The sequence below is a fragment of the Ailuropoda melanoleuca genome, chromosome 1 (assembly GCF_002007445.2).
Source record: "Ailuropoda melanoleuca isolate Jingjing chromosome 1, ASM200744v2, whole genome shotgun sequence".
Lineage (NCBI taxonomy): Eukaryota > Metazoa > Chordata > Mammalia > Carnivora > Ursidae > Ailuropoda > Ailuropoda melanoleuca.
In genome coordinates this window covers 196,957,938-196,976,390 of record NC_048218.1, presented here as the reverse complement: position 1 = coordinate 196,976,390, position 18,453 = coordinate 196,957,938, and the positions used below count along the sequence as shown (strand labels likewise).

Genomic DNA, 18,453 nt, shown 5'->3' with positions numbered 1-18,453 from the left:
AAAAGTGATGGTGTGTCCCACAGATGAACCAGATAAAAATGACAGCAAGTTTAAGATCAGTAAACTTCATCTCTTGGTGGTTAACCCAGTCCAGTGTATTCTTTAATAGCTCAGAGTCTTTTTCAAGCAAATGAGCAAAGTACACAATTAATATATAAATCCCTCAGGTTTCTAAGGTAGTGTGCCAGAAGAAGGAATGTGGAATCCTATTCAATATCCTGTTTAAGAAGAATTACACCCCCGCACCCACCCCAACGAAATATTAGGCATTCCTGAACATCAGATTGTTTTACTCATGTCACCCATCATAGCACCTCTGTTTGCCATCAGATGTGACTATTTGTAGAAGCGGGGAAATAATTTGATTTGAGAAATTCAGAGTTACATGGGTGAAAGCCCTACTGAAGTAGGAAAAGTGAATTAGTAGCAATTTATTATGCTTTGAGTACACAGTGACTTAGAGTAAGTCTTAAGCCTCTCCCTTAGAATATAATTTACCCATTATATGGGTATTGAAGACAAATATGTCTTCAAACAGTCTCTAAAATACTTTAATACTACTATCATTCTTCTTAGCTAATTTGCTAAGTAAAAGCAACTTTTAATAGGATTTTGGTTTCAATTGCCATGGAATCTGCAGTGCTGGGCCTGGATAAATTTGGCCTTCCACTGAACAATTTGAGGGATTTTTCTTTATTTGTTTAATACGTGTTCCACAGATTACCACAGCTATGGATAAAGCTTTTATAGGCCCAATGTCTGTTTTAGTGATGGCTTAGACAAAGTTTTTCCAAACACCTGTTCTATTTCTAGAATTTTGATAGGACCAACACCAGCCGTATTATGAGGGGTAAAATGAGAATCATTTAAACTCTGCGGATGCACTTACTTTCTTGCATCCAAAAATCTAAATTTGTTATCTCTCCCCTTTATGCCTGAAAAGAAAACTGAAGTCAGGTGGGTCTTTTCCTTCCAGGAGAATGCCGTGAACGGAGAGCACCTGTGGCTGGAGACCAACGTCTCAGGAGACCTGTGTTACCTGGGAGAGGAGAACTGCCAAGTCAGATTTGCAGTGAGTGTGCTCCTCGGACCTCTGGGGTCTCACCTTCCGTGGGGAAGGCCGCCAGGCTGACTCTTCCAGCAGCATGGAGGCCACCGTGCCTGAATCTCCAAGGAGAGGTTTGAAAGAACCTGTCCCTTGTGAGACAGTTGACAGTTAACCTGGCTTTTGGTCGGTTTTAAGGGCCTCAGGGCTTGGCTATGCAGGTTAAACTTTGGTAGAATGTGCTACTTTCTGATGATTCCCAGGGTTGGTTTTGATTTGTGTGTTGGGGGTAGGGAAAGGATGAAGGTATGTGAGTGTTTGCTTCTGGAGGGGGTGTCTGCGTAGGGAGCGGGCTGTGTGTGGAGGAAGCGTATCTGTGGGAGGCGGCAACTGGCTTGTAGAGAGACGAGTGTGTATGGCAGAGGGCGTTTCTGGCACGTGAAAACGGGGCAGGTGAAACACCTGTCTGGTGGTGGGGGTCAGCCCCCAAATACAGGCATAGGGCCTTTGGTTGTGCCTCACTTTACTGGACTTTGCAGACACTGCGTCTTTGTTTTTGTTTTTGTTTTTTACAAATTAAAGGTTTGCGGCAACCCTGCATCAGTGCCCTTGTTTTCCAACAGTATTTGCTGACTTTGTGTCCATGCCACATTTTGGTAATTCTCACGGTATTTCAAACCCTTTCATTATTATTTGTTATGGTCATCTGTGATCGGTGATTATGACTGGCAAAACATGGAGGTAATGGTTAGCATTTGTAGCAATGAAGTATTTTATAATTAACGTCTGTACTTTTTTTTAAACAAAATGGCATTGCCCATGTAATAGACTACAGAGTAGTGTAAATAATAACTTTCCGATGCATTGGGAAGCAAAAAAATTCATTTGACTCGTTTTATTGTGGTACTATATTGCAGTGGTCTGGAACTGAACCCATGATATCTCCAAGGTGTGCCTGCAATTCAGATCAAGTGTGGAGGATAAAATTCTAGAAACTGGACAATTAACAGATACATTGGAATAGCCCACGCTTTTTAAAATTTGCTTTGTATCCTTATTTAGAACCATCAGTTTAAATGTCAAGGTTGTCTTTATGTTCTGTGGAAAAAGGAGGGTTGCCAGGCATTAAGTTGTGAGGAACTAAAATTTTATTGTTGAGAAAGTGAACTTCAAATTTTTGTGTAATTCAAAATTATTGGTTTGAAACGAGATGGGAAGTCTAGAACAGTAAAGAAGAAAGAAAAAATGAGTTCCTTCGTAGTTGGGGAAATGGGCCTTGTAAATGGCATCTAATACATTTTTTTTCATTTTCATTATGTTTGTTTATTACATGAAAGAAAGAGTTGGGGCAAAATGCAGGGCTTTGGAATTACAAATGAATATGTTTCTATCAATGACTAATAAGGAAGAAACTGAGTTTCCGCTAAAGCTTTTAGAAGAATATAGCCCTCAAGGACTTGTATCAGTCTGGCTGGAATTGCAAGGCTGGAGGAACAAACTTTAAAAATTGTATTAGCTGTTCTGACGACTGGTTTATAGGTTTTGTTTGGAAACCTTCGTAAGACTTTAGAGGACCAGGGTTTGTTTGAGTGTAGTTAGGAATAGAGATCAGTGAAAGGCCCAGCTGTACAGGGTCTCAATTTGAATCTCACTGTTAGCACTCTGTGTGGTATTGAGAACTCCTGTCCTTTGGGCGCTGCCTACCTTCTTAGAGAAAGAGAGTGGGATGAAATTATTTTAAATTTTGCTTCCAACTCAGATCTGTACTTGGTTGTTTGCATTTCTCTTAATCTTGTAAATTCAAATGATTTAAATATCAGGATTTCAACTTTATGCATATGTATTTTTAATTAAAGTATAATTGCATAAAATTTGATTAAATTAACCAAAACCAAGAGATGCTCAGCTGTTTGGACTGAAACACTATAAATAATGAATTAACATTAGGATCTCAGTTAATTGCATAAACACTGGTCTTGGGATATCAGATAATATAAAATGGAAAAAATGAAAGCCAATTTTACTTGCATATATGCATTTGAACGATTTCTGCAGCTACTGTTATGGAGTTCTGCATCATTTCAAAATTACTCCCTTTGATCCTTTTCTGGTAGTCTTTTAGGGTCAGCTAAGTATTACCTCTCTTGGCAAATATATATACAGATACATACATTCTTCTAAATAGCATCACTATCCACCAACTGATTATAATTTGGTCATTATTATCTCTACACCAGGAAAAAGAACAAAGAACAAGGGAAATTGTAAGTATAAGTAGGAGACAATAGAGTTGTGAATATTCCTGGTGCTCTTCTGAGTCTTTCTCCAAACTTCATCTCCAATACTCGGCTCTGTTAACTCACTTTACAAGCGTCTAGAAGATGAAAAGCTCTCCTCCAAAAAAAGGTTGATGAAAGAAGGAATGAGTGAGGAAGCGAAGATCTGTGTTTCCTCATGATAGGCTCCTGCAGGCTCAGTTTCTCCACCTATAGAGTGGGGGCAGTGTTTGGACCGTAACGTGAGATAACGCATTGAAAGAATTTACTTGCCACTGCAGCTGACACAATGAATTAAAAATAAAAAAAAAAAAAACAAAAACAGAAAAGAGGGAAGCAGACAATTCACAAAAGAACTACTAATGGCCAATTTATATATAAATATTTTTAAAAGGCACCCAAAATAAAACAGTTATGAGGAGTCAACGTCATGTGCCCATTAATTTAGCAAAGATTTACCAAATGATAATACCTGCTGGTTAGTTTAAGCCTAAATGGGTATTCTCATTGTCAGCTGGTAGGAGTGTAAATTGATATACAGTTGACCCTTGAACAACATGGGTTTGAACCATGCAGGTCCACTTATATGTGAAATATTTGTGATAAATACAGCATAGTACTGTAAATACAGTTGATTATTTTCTCTTATGATTTTTAAAAATATTTTATACAGCTTACTATATTATAAGCATGTAGTATATAGCATACAAAATATATGTTAATCGACAGTTTATGTTATCAGTAAGGCTTCCAGTCAATAGCAGGCTATAGTAGTTAGGTTTTGGGGAGTCAGAAGTTATATGTGGATTTTTGACTGCACAGGGGGTCAGTGACCCTAACCCCCACATCGTCCAAGGGTCAACTGTACTTCAGAAAATTATCAGTATGTAATGAAAGCATTACAAACCTAGTTCAGTCTCTCTCATTTGGGCATCATATTTGGTGGGGGGAGGGAGACATTGGCAAGAAGGAAAAAACCGGGAGGAGTGTGCTCAACTTGGTTCAGGGTAGGGAACTTTGTAGTAGGAGGACGTGTGAAATAACCTGGATTGAAAAGGAGTATTAATGAGGGGAGGTAGAGAACTGACCTCTTCCAGTGTTGAAAGACCTGTCTTGAAGAAGAGGAAAGGGTCTTGCTCTCCGTAGGTAGGAAGGTAGAGCTAAATTCTAGATATAGAATCCACTGACTCTAGCAGCAAATCTTACATGTATCATAAACATCACCTGGAAAACCTGTTAACAATGTAGATTACCATTTCTCTCCTTGCTCCAAATGCTGATTCAATATGCCAGAGTTGGACTTGGGAATCTGTGATTTTAGCAAGCACCTCAAATAACTATGGTGCAGATGGTCCACAGACTTAACTTTGAGAAATACTCTATTATAAGGAAGAACTTTAACAACCAGAGCTGTCCAGCAAAGGATCACGGTTTCTGTAGAGAGAGGCTCAAATGATGTGTTTACCAAGTAGGATGGCCATCTTTCAAGGATGCTGTGTGTGTGGGGTGCACATCTGCTTTGGGTAAGAGGTTAGGCAATTTAATCCCTAAGAGAGCTTCCAGTTTAAATGTTCTATTTGCAGCTTTCTTAGCTGAACAAGCTTCTTTTGTAAGAAGAAAGCATGTGCAAATGGATTATGCATTGTATTCTTTCTTTTAATGAAGCACCTTCGAAGATAGCCAACCTGTTGAGATAAGGACCAAATTACCATTCCAGGTGCTACCTGCCAGCTTCTAAACAATGTGCAGGCAGAGCATTCAGAGGGGAAGTGAGTCCATTACCAAACATGTGCCTTTCCCTCCTTACCTTATTTTAGCAAAGCAAATGTCATCGGTAGAAGTTAAGAGAAGGGAGGAATCAGTGTGGGTTGAGGTAGACAGAGGCGGCTTCATGGCAGTGGGGCTTCAGCACAGTTTGAAAGGTGGGTAAGAGGTACATAAGTGGAGTGGGGCAGGAGAACATTCAGGAAGGGAGAGGAACATTAGCAAACTCAGAGGCAGGAACAAGCGTTGAACAAAGGAGGGGGCGATCATCAGACATGCAGGAGCACACCAGAGGGCATGTGCTAGGTAAGAATGGAAAAAAGAACGGAGGGAGGCTGTGTGTGTCCATGTTTTCCGAACTGAAACTTGGAGTGCTTGTTGTAAATGCCTGTGTGCTTAGGAAACATGACCATATAATAAATCATCTAAAGCAAGACAGTTTTGAGGGTGAAAGGAGCTGCTGGCAATAAGGGCACTGTAACATTAAGTATAAACCAGAACTGCACCAGGGACTCTGAGACAGTGACCCTAACTATAGGGGCATTGCAATGGTCTCTTTATTTTTTTATTTATTTATTTTAATGATTTTTTATTATATTATGTTAGTCACCATACAGTACATCCCCGGCTTCCGATGTATTGCATGGTGCACTGGGTGTTATACGCAACTAATGAATCATGGAGCAATGGTCTCTTTAAAACCAAAGCTGTCCTGCAAATCCAGGACTTCCTGCTGCTTATGGACTGATATTTGGGGGCTGGTATTGGAGGATATTGAAAGCAAGGCAGTGACATCATAGGACACAAAGACATTTGTAGGAGAGTTTGCTCCAAAGCCTTGAGGCCGAACCAGATGACCTTTAAAATCCTTCATCTTCTGCATTTCTCTAGTGGCAACATTTAATACTGTAGAATGTCTGTGCGCAGAAATTTAATGGGATTAAAGTTGTTCCTAAATCAGCGACAGTCCCCAAATTAGTAACTGTTTCTTTTTCTGGTCTGGAGAGGAGAAAGGGATGTAGCAGTAATGAAATTGGAGCAGAAGGATCACTGTTTCCCGACACACTCATGGGGGTGGGGAGGAGAAACTGAAATAAAATCCCAACTAGGACCACTCTCATTTGGTGCTATTTATTGAGGTGGACATTTCTTTATTCATTTATTCTGTTAAGTGTTTATGGGCCGGGTACCGGTCCCAGAAACTGCAGAGAGTGTTGAGAGTGATCGTTAATTGGAAATGACAGTATCCCAGTTCGGTAGGTGCGTTCTGTAGAAACCCTTCTCATGCTTTGTTGACAGTATATACAAAGATGTCGAGGCAGATACTGGCTTCTAAAGAAATTCACGCCTCCATTAATAATCAATAGAGCACATACTAGCACACACCTATTTTTACACTGAAATGACACTTGTCTACATTGATATGTTGACACACACGACAACCATAGTCACGGTCCCCAACCTGCCTCTACAGGAGTAGACAGAGAGAGGCAACGTGGGAAGTGGGAAGGAAATGGATTTTGTGAGACTGACCTGGGTTTGAAAACCTGCCGCTCCATCCGTGTAGAGTGAACTTCGGACAAGTTTCACCTATTTTGCCTGCATTTCCTGATTTAAAGTATTATCATCAAAATCAGCCTCACTGGTTCCTTTTGCTGGATGAGAATTGTGAGCTTAAAAACACTTTTTAATTTTAATTTTATTTTTTAACATGGTTGACCCCAGCCTGGATCTACCACATCAGAATCTCTGTGGGGTGGCACGGGAGGTGAATATGTTAAAAACAAAATAACTCTACAGACAGCTCTCTGCTGTCATACATAGGTGCAGAAGGCCCCTGTTCCACTTCATAAAGAGCGTCAGGACCCAATGAAGGGGACTGGCCTATAGTGGCTGTTATGAGTTAAATTGCTTACCCCCAAAAGATGCTGAGGTCCTAATCCCCTGTACCTCAGATTGTGACATTATTTGGAAATAGGGCTGTTGCAGAGATGGTTAGTTAAGATGCCTGCTCCAGTATGAGAAATGGACTTCCAAGAAGAGGAGGACGCACAGAGATACACGGGGAAGGAGGCAGAGACAGGAGTGAGGGAGCTGTAGCCCAAGGAACACCAAGGACTGCAGGCTGTCTGTCATCAGAAACTGGGAGAGAGGAATGGGACAGATGTTCCTCTGAGTCCTCAGAAGGATATCAACCCCACGGATACCTTGATTTCAGTTCTAACCAGAGCTGTGAGATCATACATTTCCGTTGTTTTAAGCTACCCACTTTGTGGGACTTGGTTAGAGCAGCCCTGGGAAACAAATGCGGTAGCTGTCCTGTAAGGTGACTAATTTGGCCACATGGATACCTCCACAAGGCTCACAGATGGGCATACACCCAGAGGTCTATCGCAAACAACCTTGACTGAAGATTTCATTGAGACATTTGTGGCTTTCTGGATAAGTGAGCAGACAGGCAAGGAGGCGCCCGCAGCTGAGAACTGCGGGGAAGAGTAGTTAGACGTTAGGTGAGTGAGAACGTGTAGGTTGGGTGAGAGAAAAAAGGAGCTGTCAGACTTCAGAGTGCTGTTACCAGATATCCTTTCTATTTTTAAATGGGCTTATGTCACCTTGTGTTTGTGGGTAGGCTAATGGGTACTGTTTTCCTTTTGTTACTCTTTTGTTCAAATGTTTTGCTTTAATCTTTTCCTTGTGGGTAAGGTCTGGCAAAAATGGCCACCCCCACCTGACCTTCATTCTAAGGTGCCTTCCAGTATTGCTGGAAGCTTAACAAATACAGTTTTCTTGAGTAAATGAATGAATCACATTAGGGAGTTCATGTGATGTGGGGGTGGGGGGTGTGGAGAGTGAGGAACCACGCAGATGTAGAGACAAATAGATCTGGATCAAAATCCTGGCTCTGCCCAGCTTCTCTGAGCCCCAGGTCCTTCTGTAAAATGGTGGTGACTGTATCTGCCTCTCAGAATTGGTAGAGGGAATAGATTAGTCGACAAACATTAATGTCCTTTCTTGTTTTCTCCTGTCTCTACTTATATTTCAGTGTCATCGAGCTAAATGAGCTAATGAGTAGTTTGGTTGGACTTTGCTCTCAACAAGACCTTATGTTTGGGATTCTTCTGCTAACCCCAACACTGAGACAAACTTTTACCTGTTGTTTTGCTGCTGTGTGTAATACCTATAGCTTCCCTAGGTCATGGGTGGGACCCACTGAGCGTGGCAAATCGAAGTAACCCTTTCTGGAAAACATCTCCTAGACTGTGTCTCCTTATTGGTAGACCAGAAGCCTCATTGCTATATCACAGCATCCACTCACAGGGAGGCTGGCCACTTCACTGGATCCTTGGAAGAAACTGGTACGAGTACAAGTGCAGTAGCTCCCTGCTCTATTTGAAGAACACTTTCAGCTGTTTGTTGCTTAAAAGAAAAAAAAAAAAAGAGATACAGAACCTGGCCACACACTGTTTATTATCTCTGGAATATGGTTACGCTGGACAGCGGCCTGTGCAAATGCTGCTTCGTGTACATCTCTGTGCTGTGGGTGAACAGGCAAAGCAGGGTCCAGCACACATTGCTGGGGCCTTTCTGCCCATCTGTGCATTCGGGTCTGGCAGGTGTATACCACAGAGCACCAACATTGGACTTGAGCCTCAGAATGCATCAGGCCTTCCCTGCTTGCTGATCCCTCGCATGCCAGTTGTCCAGCATGGCAGATTGATGGGCTGTACCCCCAGATGGCAGCTTGGCTGAGTGGGGTGTGGGCTGTCAGTAAAGCCCAGGAGGCTAAGCCAGCTTTCTGTTGTTTGGGTGCCCGTCTTGAAGATGCCATCTCCAGGGAGCTGCCAAAGCTGCTCTCTGCCAGAGGTCTCTCCCACCATTAGGATATTGAGGAGCTAATGAATCAGGATGACTCAGGGAGAGCAGAGCCATCAACAAAAATAGTTTTGAAAAAGCATTTGCATAGACAGATTCTCTGCTCCTGACCCCTTAGTCAGTGGTGAGTGGAGGAAGGGAGTGGGGTGTTCCCGTGGCTGCAAATGATGGTACTCCGTATGTGTCTGGCCAGATGGCTGAGCATTTGCATGAGACCATCCAAGTGCACTGTTGGAACTGTGCCTGGCATGCGGCAGGCCCTCAGTAAATGTTACCATTGTTACTATTACAGCTATCGTTGCTATTAGTGTCGTTATCTGGCATAGAGTGCTGTCCATACACTTGAGGGGAGTATCACACTGATCCTGCCCACTTCTTGCAACAGAGACAATGATGGGTGATAGAGCCCAGGGAACTTTAGGGTTCTCTACTCCTAGGTGACCCTGAATCAACAGTATCACTGGCTTTTTGTATGGTCCACTTTTTTTTTTTAACTTAATCATGTCCTGGAGAGTGCTAAACTACAAAAACAATACAGGGTATTGTTCATTAAAGCAGGCTTATGACCAAATAAGTTTAGAAAACACTGAACACCTTTGATATACAAATGTGTATTATGAAGCTCTAAGAAAGACCTAAGGTGTGCAGGATTTCCTACATTTTTCCTCCAGGAAAGGGATGATTGTTGAATCCATTATTTTTCCCACAGAACACCTATTGGCATCTTGTGGAATCTCAGTATTCAGGGGAAAACTGAGAAATGCTCATATAATGCCATTTTCCTAGGACTTGTCAACGTTAGTAACAGTAACCCTTTGGGCTGGTCATTGAGGCAGTTTCCTCCCAACATCAGAGAAGCTTAATCACCACCCAGAGTTTCATGCCTTTTCTTTACTTTCTGCAGGTATTTTGCCTTTATACTAAACTTTCATTAAGCCAAGGGAACGTGTGTGTACGTGCACGCGCATGTATTTTATTCTTAGAGTGTGAGCCTCTGAGAATAATTGTCATCTCTTCTGCAGTGATGATTTTAGATTGAGCCTGTGTACGTGTTTGTATGTGGGTATACGTGTGCAGCAGTGCTGTTGTCATTTAATACTGGCACAGCCCTGTTACATAATAAAAATAATTTGCATCTGATTGAACATAGGGTTTGCATCTCACCTCGGCAGTGCCCAGGTACATAGAAATGCTTTCCCTTTTTCCACTGTTCCTCAGTGCAGAGACCCAGAGAATAGAATTTAACCAATGTTCTTGTTGCTCAGAGGCCCCTGTCTTGGCTGAAGCATTATTTGCATCAGCTGTTCCCCAGAACTGCTATCAACTCCTAAGTGGACATTGTCTCTGACTGTTAGGAGCTTGTTCTTTTTGGTCCTTGCCTCGTAGACCAGGCAGATAGAGATTTCAGAGGGCAGTGCCATAAAAACACATGGAGGTGGAAAAGCCTGCTCTGATGCCTTCATCTGAGGAGGACTGTGGGCTTTGGCATCAGACAGTGACCTGGCTTTGAAGCCAGGCTCTGGGATTTTCTAGCTGTATGATGTTGGTCATTGTGTTAACCTCTTGTAACCTCGGTTTCCCATCTTTAAAAATGTGGACAATACCTGCTTCTTACCACTGCTGTGAAACTTAAATGAGATGATGCATATACAGCTATTAACAGCATGGGAAGTCACAAACACATGGTGAAAATCATCCACTACAGTCATTCCTTCATCCATGGAAGTGGCTTCAGTGGGTTGTCAGAAACTGATCCCCAAAAGGCCATGCCAGAGTACAAACCTTGGAGGGAGGGCCTTGTAATCAACACATCTCTCTCACTAAGTGAAAGAGAGGATGGATCTCATGAAATGAAACCACTAGCCATCCCTCATCTCTGTGGTCCTTCTCCATTCTCTTGATCTTATATAGCATGGATCATTTTCTATTATTAAAAAAAAATCACTCACCTACTTGCCTGCATCTCCACCCTAGAATATATAAGTCCCATGTAGCTCAGGGACTGGGCCTGTGTTGTACTGTCCTGGATCCTCAGCGCTGAGAACAGTGATGGCAGTGAGTAGTTATCCTGCCATTTTTCATGGAATGAATGAGTTCAGTGATGGGATTGTTGAGAGAGACACACATACTCACATGGACACCTGTCACCAGGTCAAACCCTGACATTTAAGTACTTAGCATCCAGGATGTTTGAATTCCTGCCTTCTTTTTCAGGGTCTTCAGCAGGGAGATTCACCACTCACTGTTTAGTAGGCTCTTGTGGGGGGTTTTAAGCCCTGTTTAGCTGGTGTCATGCCCATGGCAACCCATCTTATTTGATTCTCATGGAATATTGAGACTGGTGTTTAAAATTCTTGGCATGGGTGGTCACGGTATGATGGTCTGTAGCCCATCCCCATGGGGCTCTCATGAGAACGGATCATCGGAAGCATTGCCAAATATGTTTATTTTCATCAGTCTTGTTCCCGTAATCCTTCACTAGTAAGGAAAATGACAGGGAAGTAGTAAGTTGTAATAGAAAGGTGGCTTTGAGAGAGGAAGACCTGGGTTTCACTCCTAGCTAATCTATCTTGGGCAAGTTGCTGCGTCTCATAGGGTCTCAGCTCCTCAGTTGTAAGATGGATGGAGTACTGCCTTGCATGGCTGAAGTGAGCTGTGTTTATGGTGCACAAAATGTGTATATCTTACTACCAGCCATACTGGTAAATACTGTCTGTGGTAGTGATGTCCTCACTGAAAAATGGTATGGGTGGGTAGGTGTGTGTGTATGTGAGTGAAAACCACATCACCAATTGGGAATATAGTGTTGGGTGAACCGTGGCTGAAATGGTGGTCTCCCTGGGCTAGATTGGCTAGAAGACTTTCTCTTAATTATGTCACCAAGAGCTTGGGATGTAGGAAATGGCAATGGAAAATAGCTTATTTACCACAGCTCGAGGCGGCTTCTTAAGCAGGTACAGTGTTTCATATTAAAGCAAAGGTATCTAAATTATTGTTTAGAAATCTCAAGCTGTGAACTAAAAAACAAAAAAACAAAAAATGCTCTATTTTCATAATAGAAACTGATAATGAGGACATATGAGAATTCATGTTGCAGGTTAGGGAATGTATATGGTGCTATCACACCAGCAAGGATTGACAACATAGACACACCATTTCCTGTTAATTTTTATTATGACTTCTGCAGTATGTCTAGCCCATTCTCATATCTATCTGCTTGAAATCCATAAATGTACATCTCGGTGTGTACGGTTCTCATTGTGTAAATACCGACTTATTATAAGTGTCTGTGTATTTATAATCCCATTTCCATACATTTTTTGCACATCTAGTAACACTTCAGTTAATCTGTAAGATGCATGGCAACTTTGACCTGAGATCACTTGAAAAGAGTCTAAAAATTCAACAGGCAGCAGCCACAAAATCATCTAGAAAGAACCAAAAATAGGAAGATAGCACACAATAAAGTTAAAGCCATTGACTGGCTTTGGTCGTGTAAGCTAGGACTTGCAGGTACCTAAGCTGAGAAGCATAGAGGAAATGAATGGAAAAAAAAAAAAAAAAAGAAATAAGACAAGCAGGGAGAAGCAAAAAAAAAAAAAAAGTAGGGGGCCCCTGGGTGGCGTAGCCTTTATGCATCTGCCTTCTGCTTGGTCATGATCCCAGGGTCCTGGGATCGAACCCCACATCGGGCTCCCTGCTCCGCGGGAAGCATGCTTCTCCCTGTCACACTCCCCTTGCTTGTGTTCCCTCTCTTGCTGTCTCTCTCTGTCAAATAAATAAATAAAATCTTAAAAAAAAAAAAAGTAGAAGCAAGAGATGAGAGAATGAAGTACGAGGAAGTCAATAATAATAGTTATGGAAATATGTAGTATCCTTGAGTAAAATGACAACAAGAGCAGGAAATAGAATTATGGATTTTTGAAGATTTCTTTTAGCTCATTAGGCTGAAATCCTTTTTTAATACATCGGGACCATGAAGGCGGTGGCAGGATGAATGTGTAAGCAGCCTAGCAGTCTCGTGCCCATCAATGAATGCACACCCTATGCATCCCCCTAGCCCAGCAGTCTCTCAGAGCAGCACCGTGTCAGTATCTTTCCATCAGACTGGGGCAGATTTATCAGGCCGCTCACCACACTTTCCGTAAGTGACAACTGCAACTTCATATCTCTAGAACTGCGCATGTGTTTTGCATAGAGATAGAAAAGGAGTGGTGAGTGCTCCTTAAGCTCAGTTGAGCTCCAAGATGTGGACTCCTCCTAAGACGTTCATGTAATTTCCTACTGCAACCCGTCAGCACCTACATATTTTTTCATTAGAGAAAAATGCCTCCAATTCACTAGCATAAGCCACTTTTGAACCACTCTTAGAACTTGGTACAAATTTGATTGTAAGTGTATTAAGATCTAGGCAAGTATCTCCCCCTCGCCCCCTGCATGAAAAGTTACCAACCTTAATATGATGTTCAAAATATGACAAGGTATCACTCTTAAAACCAACCATCAACTTTAGCTTTGAATTAACACGATTTCTAGCAATTTAGTTCTCACCAAATTGTTTCTCTGGTGAGCCCCGATTGCCTGCTTTACAGGAGGAGGAAAGGTTTTCCTAAGATGTTTTAGTTCTCACCTTCAGCTCGCCAAGTCCGTCCCTTTCCCTTAGTTTTCTGCTCCAAGATTTGGGTTTTCTTTCTCTTCAAATGAAAAATAAACATTGACTGTTGAGGAAATGCAAAACTTTTATTTGTGTCGGAACAGTCATGAGAAGGCACTTTCCTTCTTTATGTGTCTCCAAGGAAGCTGTGCAATCAACACTTGGGCCCCTTAGTGCAGTGGAATCCTGCTGACCTTCCAGATTCATCGGCATATCTGCAGTTACTCGGGGAGGGTGTCTCTAGAAATGTAAACGCTTCACCTACACGGTGCTTCAGATAACAAGCTCTTTAGAACACAACAGAACAGGCTGTTCGACAAGCATATGAAGTGAGTTTTATGGCAAGACTTTAGAGGCCGTCGCAACCGTAACACAGTATGCCAAAGAAGAACCACGAGCAGCAGTAACACAGGCTGCTAGTATGTGTAGTCAACCGGTGCACACAGCAGCAAGCTGGCTGAGGGGTAGGAGCAAGGCCGTCCTTGGCCGTCAGTGACGCTACCGGAAGACATACGGCCCAAGTAGGAGCCATGTGTGTGACGCTTCATGGAGGCCTGCATGTGACTGCAGAGAGCTCTGCTTTATCACTTAAATTCTCGTGCATCTCTGCCTTCTCTCCTGTTCTATTTTTGTCACTCCAGCCCAGGCTCTAATTGCTTAATACGTGAGTTATCACTGTGGCCTCTGATTACTTATTCTCGTTGAGAAAAAGAGTGTGTCTACATCATGATTTGCAAGACCCCTTATAATCTGGCCTGCCATTGTTGTGTGGCTTCATCTCTACCTCGTTTACGCCAACAACATGGGCTCCTCTGGGCCTCTTTAGACCTCCCAAGGCCCTCACGCCCTGGGCTTCACACTTGCTGTTGGTCTCTTTGCCCAGAATGCTTTCCCCTTAGATATCTGCAAGGCAAACTCCTACACTTCCTGCTGGTGTTTCTCAAAACCTATCTTCTCATTGAGACTTTCCTGGCCCATTTCAATCCCCTCTACTCTTGGTATTTCTCCCATTCCTTGTTCTCTTTTTAATTTTCCTCTTTATCACTTCTATCTATCAACATATTATACATTATATTTATATATCATGTTTATTATCTCTCTCTCCTAGGATAAAGTAATCTCCATGAGATTAAAAAAAAAAAAGTTTTGTTAATGTTTTGTTCACTGCTCTATCCCCAGTGCTTGGCACCTACTAGGTGCTTGGTATTCACTGATTGACTGAATTAATAAATTACTTTATCTCATCTCCTTTTGTCTTCCTTCTGCTTTCAGCTAGTGCCACAACATGCCACCAGATTAAATGATTATTTTTGGCCACATTCGTTTCAACAACTCTGTCAGTGTTCCATTGCTGATTAGATTAAAATTTGTATTTCTCAGCCTAGATTTAAGGACTGGTGCAGTCTTAGATTCACCTTTCTGGCCCAGTCAGCATCACCTAAGCAGGACTTCTATTTCGGAGGACTGGCCTACTTGCGGCCCCAATTTTGTCCAGCATGTTTCCTCCCCAGCCGCACAACCATTATCCAAGTACAGATTCCAATTTAACCAGCCTGTAGATACAGGTAACATAACACCAGCAGCAGTAACATAGACTTTTTGTTCTTAACTCCACCCACTTACGTAAGACCTCAGTCTCCTGTGCAGTAGCCTTCCAATCCAGTGTCCCCAAGGCTCCCTAGAAGTTGTCTCATTTGTGACACAAAAGTAGCACAGCTGTAATCACCATGAAGCCTCCACCTGTTTTCCTTCTGTGTGTAGAGGTCTTCTGTCCCTGTAAGGTACTTCATTTTCTCTTTTGGGGTTACCTACTGTGAGAATGCTTCTGTCCTACTGGAGGTTTTGTCTCATCATCCCAAAGCCACCAGTTCTCCAGATTGGGGCTGGGTTGGGGGTTTGAAAGGGAGAAAACCCTTCTCTGCAAATCCTTCTTTCCTCCCTCCCTTCCTTCCAGAATATCTACTAGGCTCTTGGTATGTGTCCGGCAGTGTACTTGGTGTTGGATTTTAGGAAAGACACAGAGGAATCTCCTTTTTGTAACTCTACAATTTTTAAAAAAAGATTTATTTATTTATTTTAGAGAAAGAACATGAGTGGGGAAGGAGCAGAGGGAGAGAGAGAGAGGGAGAGAGAGAGAGAGAGAGGCAGACTCCCCATTGAGCACAGAGCCTGATGTGGGGCTCAATCTCATGACCCTGAGTTCACAACCTGAGGCAGATGCTCAGTCAACTGAGCCACCCAGGTGCCCCTGTACCTCTACAGTTTTTAACCCTGGGACCTCTTGGGACTAGTTCTGCTTTGTCATTTGTCTTGCAGCCCCTCATGACCCAGCTCCTGTGGCTTCTTAACACAGCCATTGTTCCCAGTCCTCACCTCTATGCACGCCCTATCCCACCTGATCCTCCAACTGGCACACACATAGAAGTCTCCGTGATCCAAGTTGCAGCCCTGCACCCAAGAACTCATGCCGGTGGACACCTGTGAGTCCAGGGACTCTGTACCCCGCTGTACATGCCGAAGCCAGCCCTCGGCGATATCAGTGTCTGCTACATAATGAGATTTTGGATTGCTCTCCGCTGAAGTGTCCTCAATTTCTGAAATAAATACATCTTTTAAGGCCCAATTCAAGAATTTGCTTATCTGTTAGGTCCTTCTTACTGACTCAGCCTCTGAGGTCTTAATTCCTCTGAACGATGGCTTTCATTGTCTGAGCTGTTCATTTAGCATTTAGCCGTGTGTGGCCTTCTCTGTCAATGACCTTCCCCCTCCCCCCACCCCCAAGTCCTTCTTGTCTTCTCAAGTGGCTTGCCAGCTTTTCCTAGGAAGGACAGAAGCTCTTTCTTCTTTAATTCCTGCACTGCACTTAATATCTCCTCATCTTCACAGTGATGGCTAAAAGTATTTGTTGGCTCAATGTTTATAAATATGCTTTGGACAAGTCAGTGGCTAACAGATTGTTTCAGCCACATGGAAGACTCATTCACGTAAGGCACCTCACGCCACCATGGCTCCAGGGGACAAGCGCGCACGGGTTTAGGTGCATTGGTATGTGTCTGAGTACCATGAGGAAATTTGGGGCACTCATTTACCTGAGTCGCCCGCCCAACCTCCTGTTGTTCCTGCTCCTTTTACTTTCAGATACTCTGAGGTACATCAGGCATTTAGAATCTAGGGTGTCTATGGTGAGGAGCTATCTCAGAGGGGTTTAGCCCCCACCAAGCCCTTGTCTGTCCAGGGGACACGGGTACAAACACATAGGACCTTGGCAAATGAAGGTCGTGACCTTCCAACGTGGGCCAACTGTCCTCAGGCTGAGGGCTGGCCCCTTTACCACTGAGGGAGGTCTCCCTGCAGCAGACCCTGTGAGGCAGCTTTGGGATGACCCTTGAGCCACGCTCTCCTCCAGATGGGTGGTGTTTTTGCTCCTCAGTCTGGGATTTTGACATCCTGTTGTCATAGAGAGACTTACTGATGTAACGAAGAACCACAGTAGGGGTGCACGAGGACTTCAGCTAGCTGCCCTCCTGGCTTGTCCAAAGTGTCCTGTGTTCTGTTTGAGGGAAAGAGGAGCCAACGTGAGTGGCAACGGAGGCTGTGCTTGGCCCTGAAATCACATTAATGGAACTTCCAGATAATGTCGTTCTTCATTTTTCCTAATACCAATTTACAGATTGCAACCCAGGCTCCCCAGAGAAGCAGAACTTGCCAAGTATGCTTGTCATTTCTTCTAATTAGGTTTTTAAATAAATCAAAGAACTCTTGTTTTCATTTACCTTGGATTATACAGTGACAGTGTTCTTGTTCACGTTGCCCATAGAGGCAATCCCCACTGAAAGGACACGGAATTCCTGACACCCCAAAGGCTTAGGAGCTTTCCTCCTCTCCTCCTTACTGAGCATCTGTTCTCCCACCCTTGGAGAAGAAAAAAGGATGGCCTTACCTGTGCCCTATTGCCTCTCCTGGTTCCCCCTCCCACCAGCGTGCCCACTAGACTGAGCTCTGTGGGAGCAAAAAAGGAGGATACGATTCTTGCCTTCCTTGCTCTTTCCCCTTTGCCTGATTCCCAACCCCTCCTTAGTTTCTATTGCCTGGGATGATTCTTTGGATCTGGGATCAGCCAAGGGGCTAAGCAATCACTAGGAAGAAGACAGCTAGGCCAGAACTTGATGCCCATTCCCCCATTCTCCCCCCATCTTTTTCTGGCTCTGTGCTCCATCAGGTTTCTTCCCCAGACTGCCTTCTCTGCCTCCTTCCCTGCTCCCAGTATGACTGGGTTCCCACCCAGAGGAAACCTTCCCTTGCCATTCATCCTTTTATCACTGTAGCCTCATTGCAGAGATGGAGCTAATGGAAGCAGTGATTCCTTGCATTAAGTCTGTGAGCCCAAGCCTGGGAACTCCATCTGGGGAGAGATGCTGCAAGCCCAAACTGTGTTTGGCCAGCAGCTGGCTCTGGTCTCTAAGTTCTCCTGAGGCAGGGAGACCAAGAAAGTGTTGCCATGCCGGCTCTGAAGATTCTTGAGTATTTCCTCCTACTTCTCTACTTCTGATCTCTGGTGGTTAAAGCTGTGGATGTGTGTGGGGGTGAGGGTAGGGGCTGTATCCTTAATTATACAGCAGGAGAGAGAAAGTCAGCAGGCAAGATAATCTGCTCCAACTTCAGGGAGAAATAAGGTTTGGTATATGTCTTATTGGGAAGGAGGTACATGCTTGTGGTACATGCTTCTTGGGGGTCAAAGTCCAGACTATCAGGGGAAACAATTCATTTGCCTTGGACATGAAGAAGCCCCAGCGTTTTTATAAATCATAGGCCTGTGCAGTTGGGTCTTGCTTCCCTTCCCT

The 18,453-nt window shown here is 43.4% G+C and overlaps 1 protein-coding gene across 1 annotated transcript in view; it reads left to right on the top strand.

Annotated features, from left to right (window-relative positions):
* The window catches only part of DGKI (diacylglycerol kinase iota), a 402,958-nt gene that overhangs the window by 154,294 nt on the left and 230,211 nt on the right, over positions 1-18,453 (top strand). The window contains exon 3 of the mRNA XM_034647002.1: positions 977-1,072. Coding sequence (XP_034502893.1) covers positions 977-1,072 — 96 coding nt within the window. The remainder of the gene's footprint in view (positions 1-976; positions 1,073-18,453) is intronic.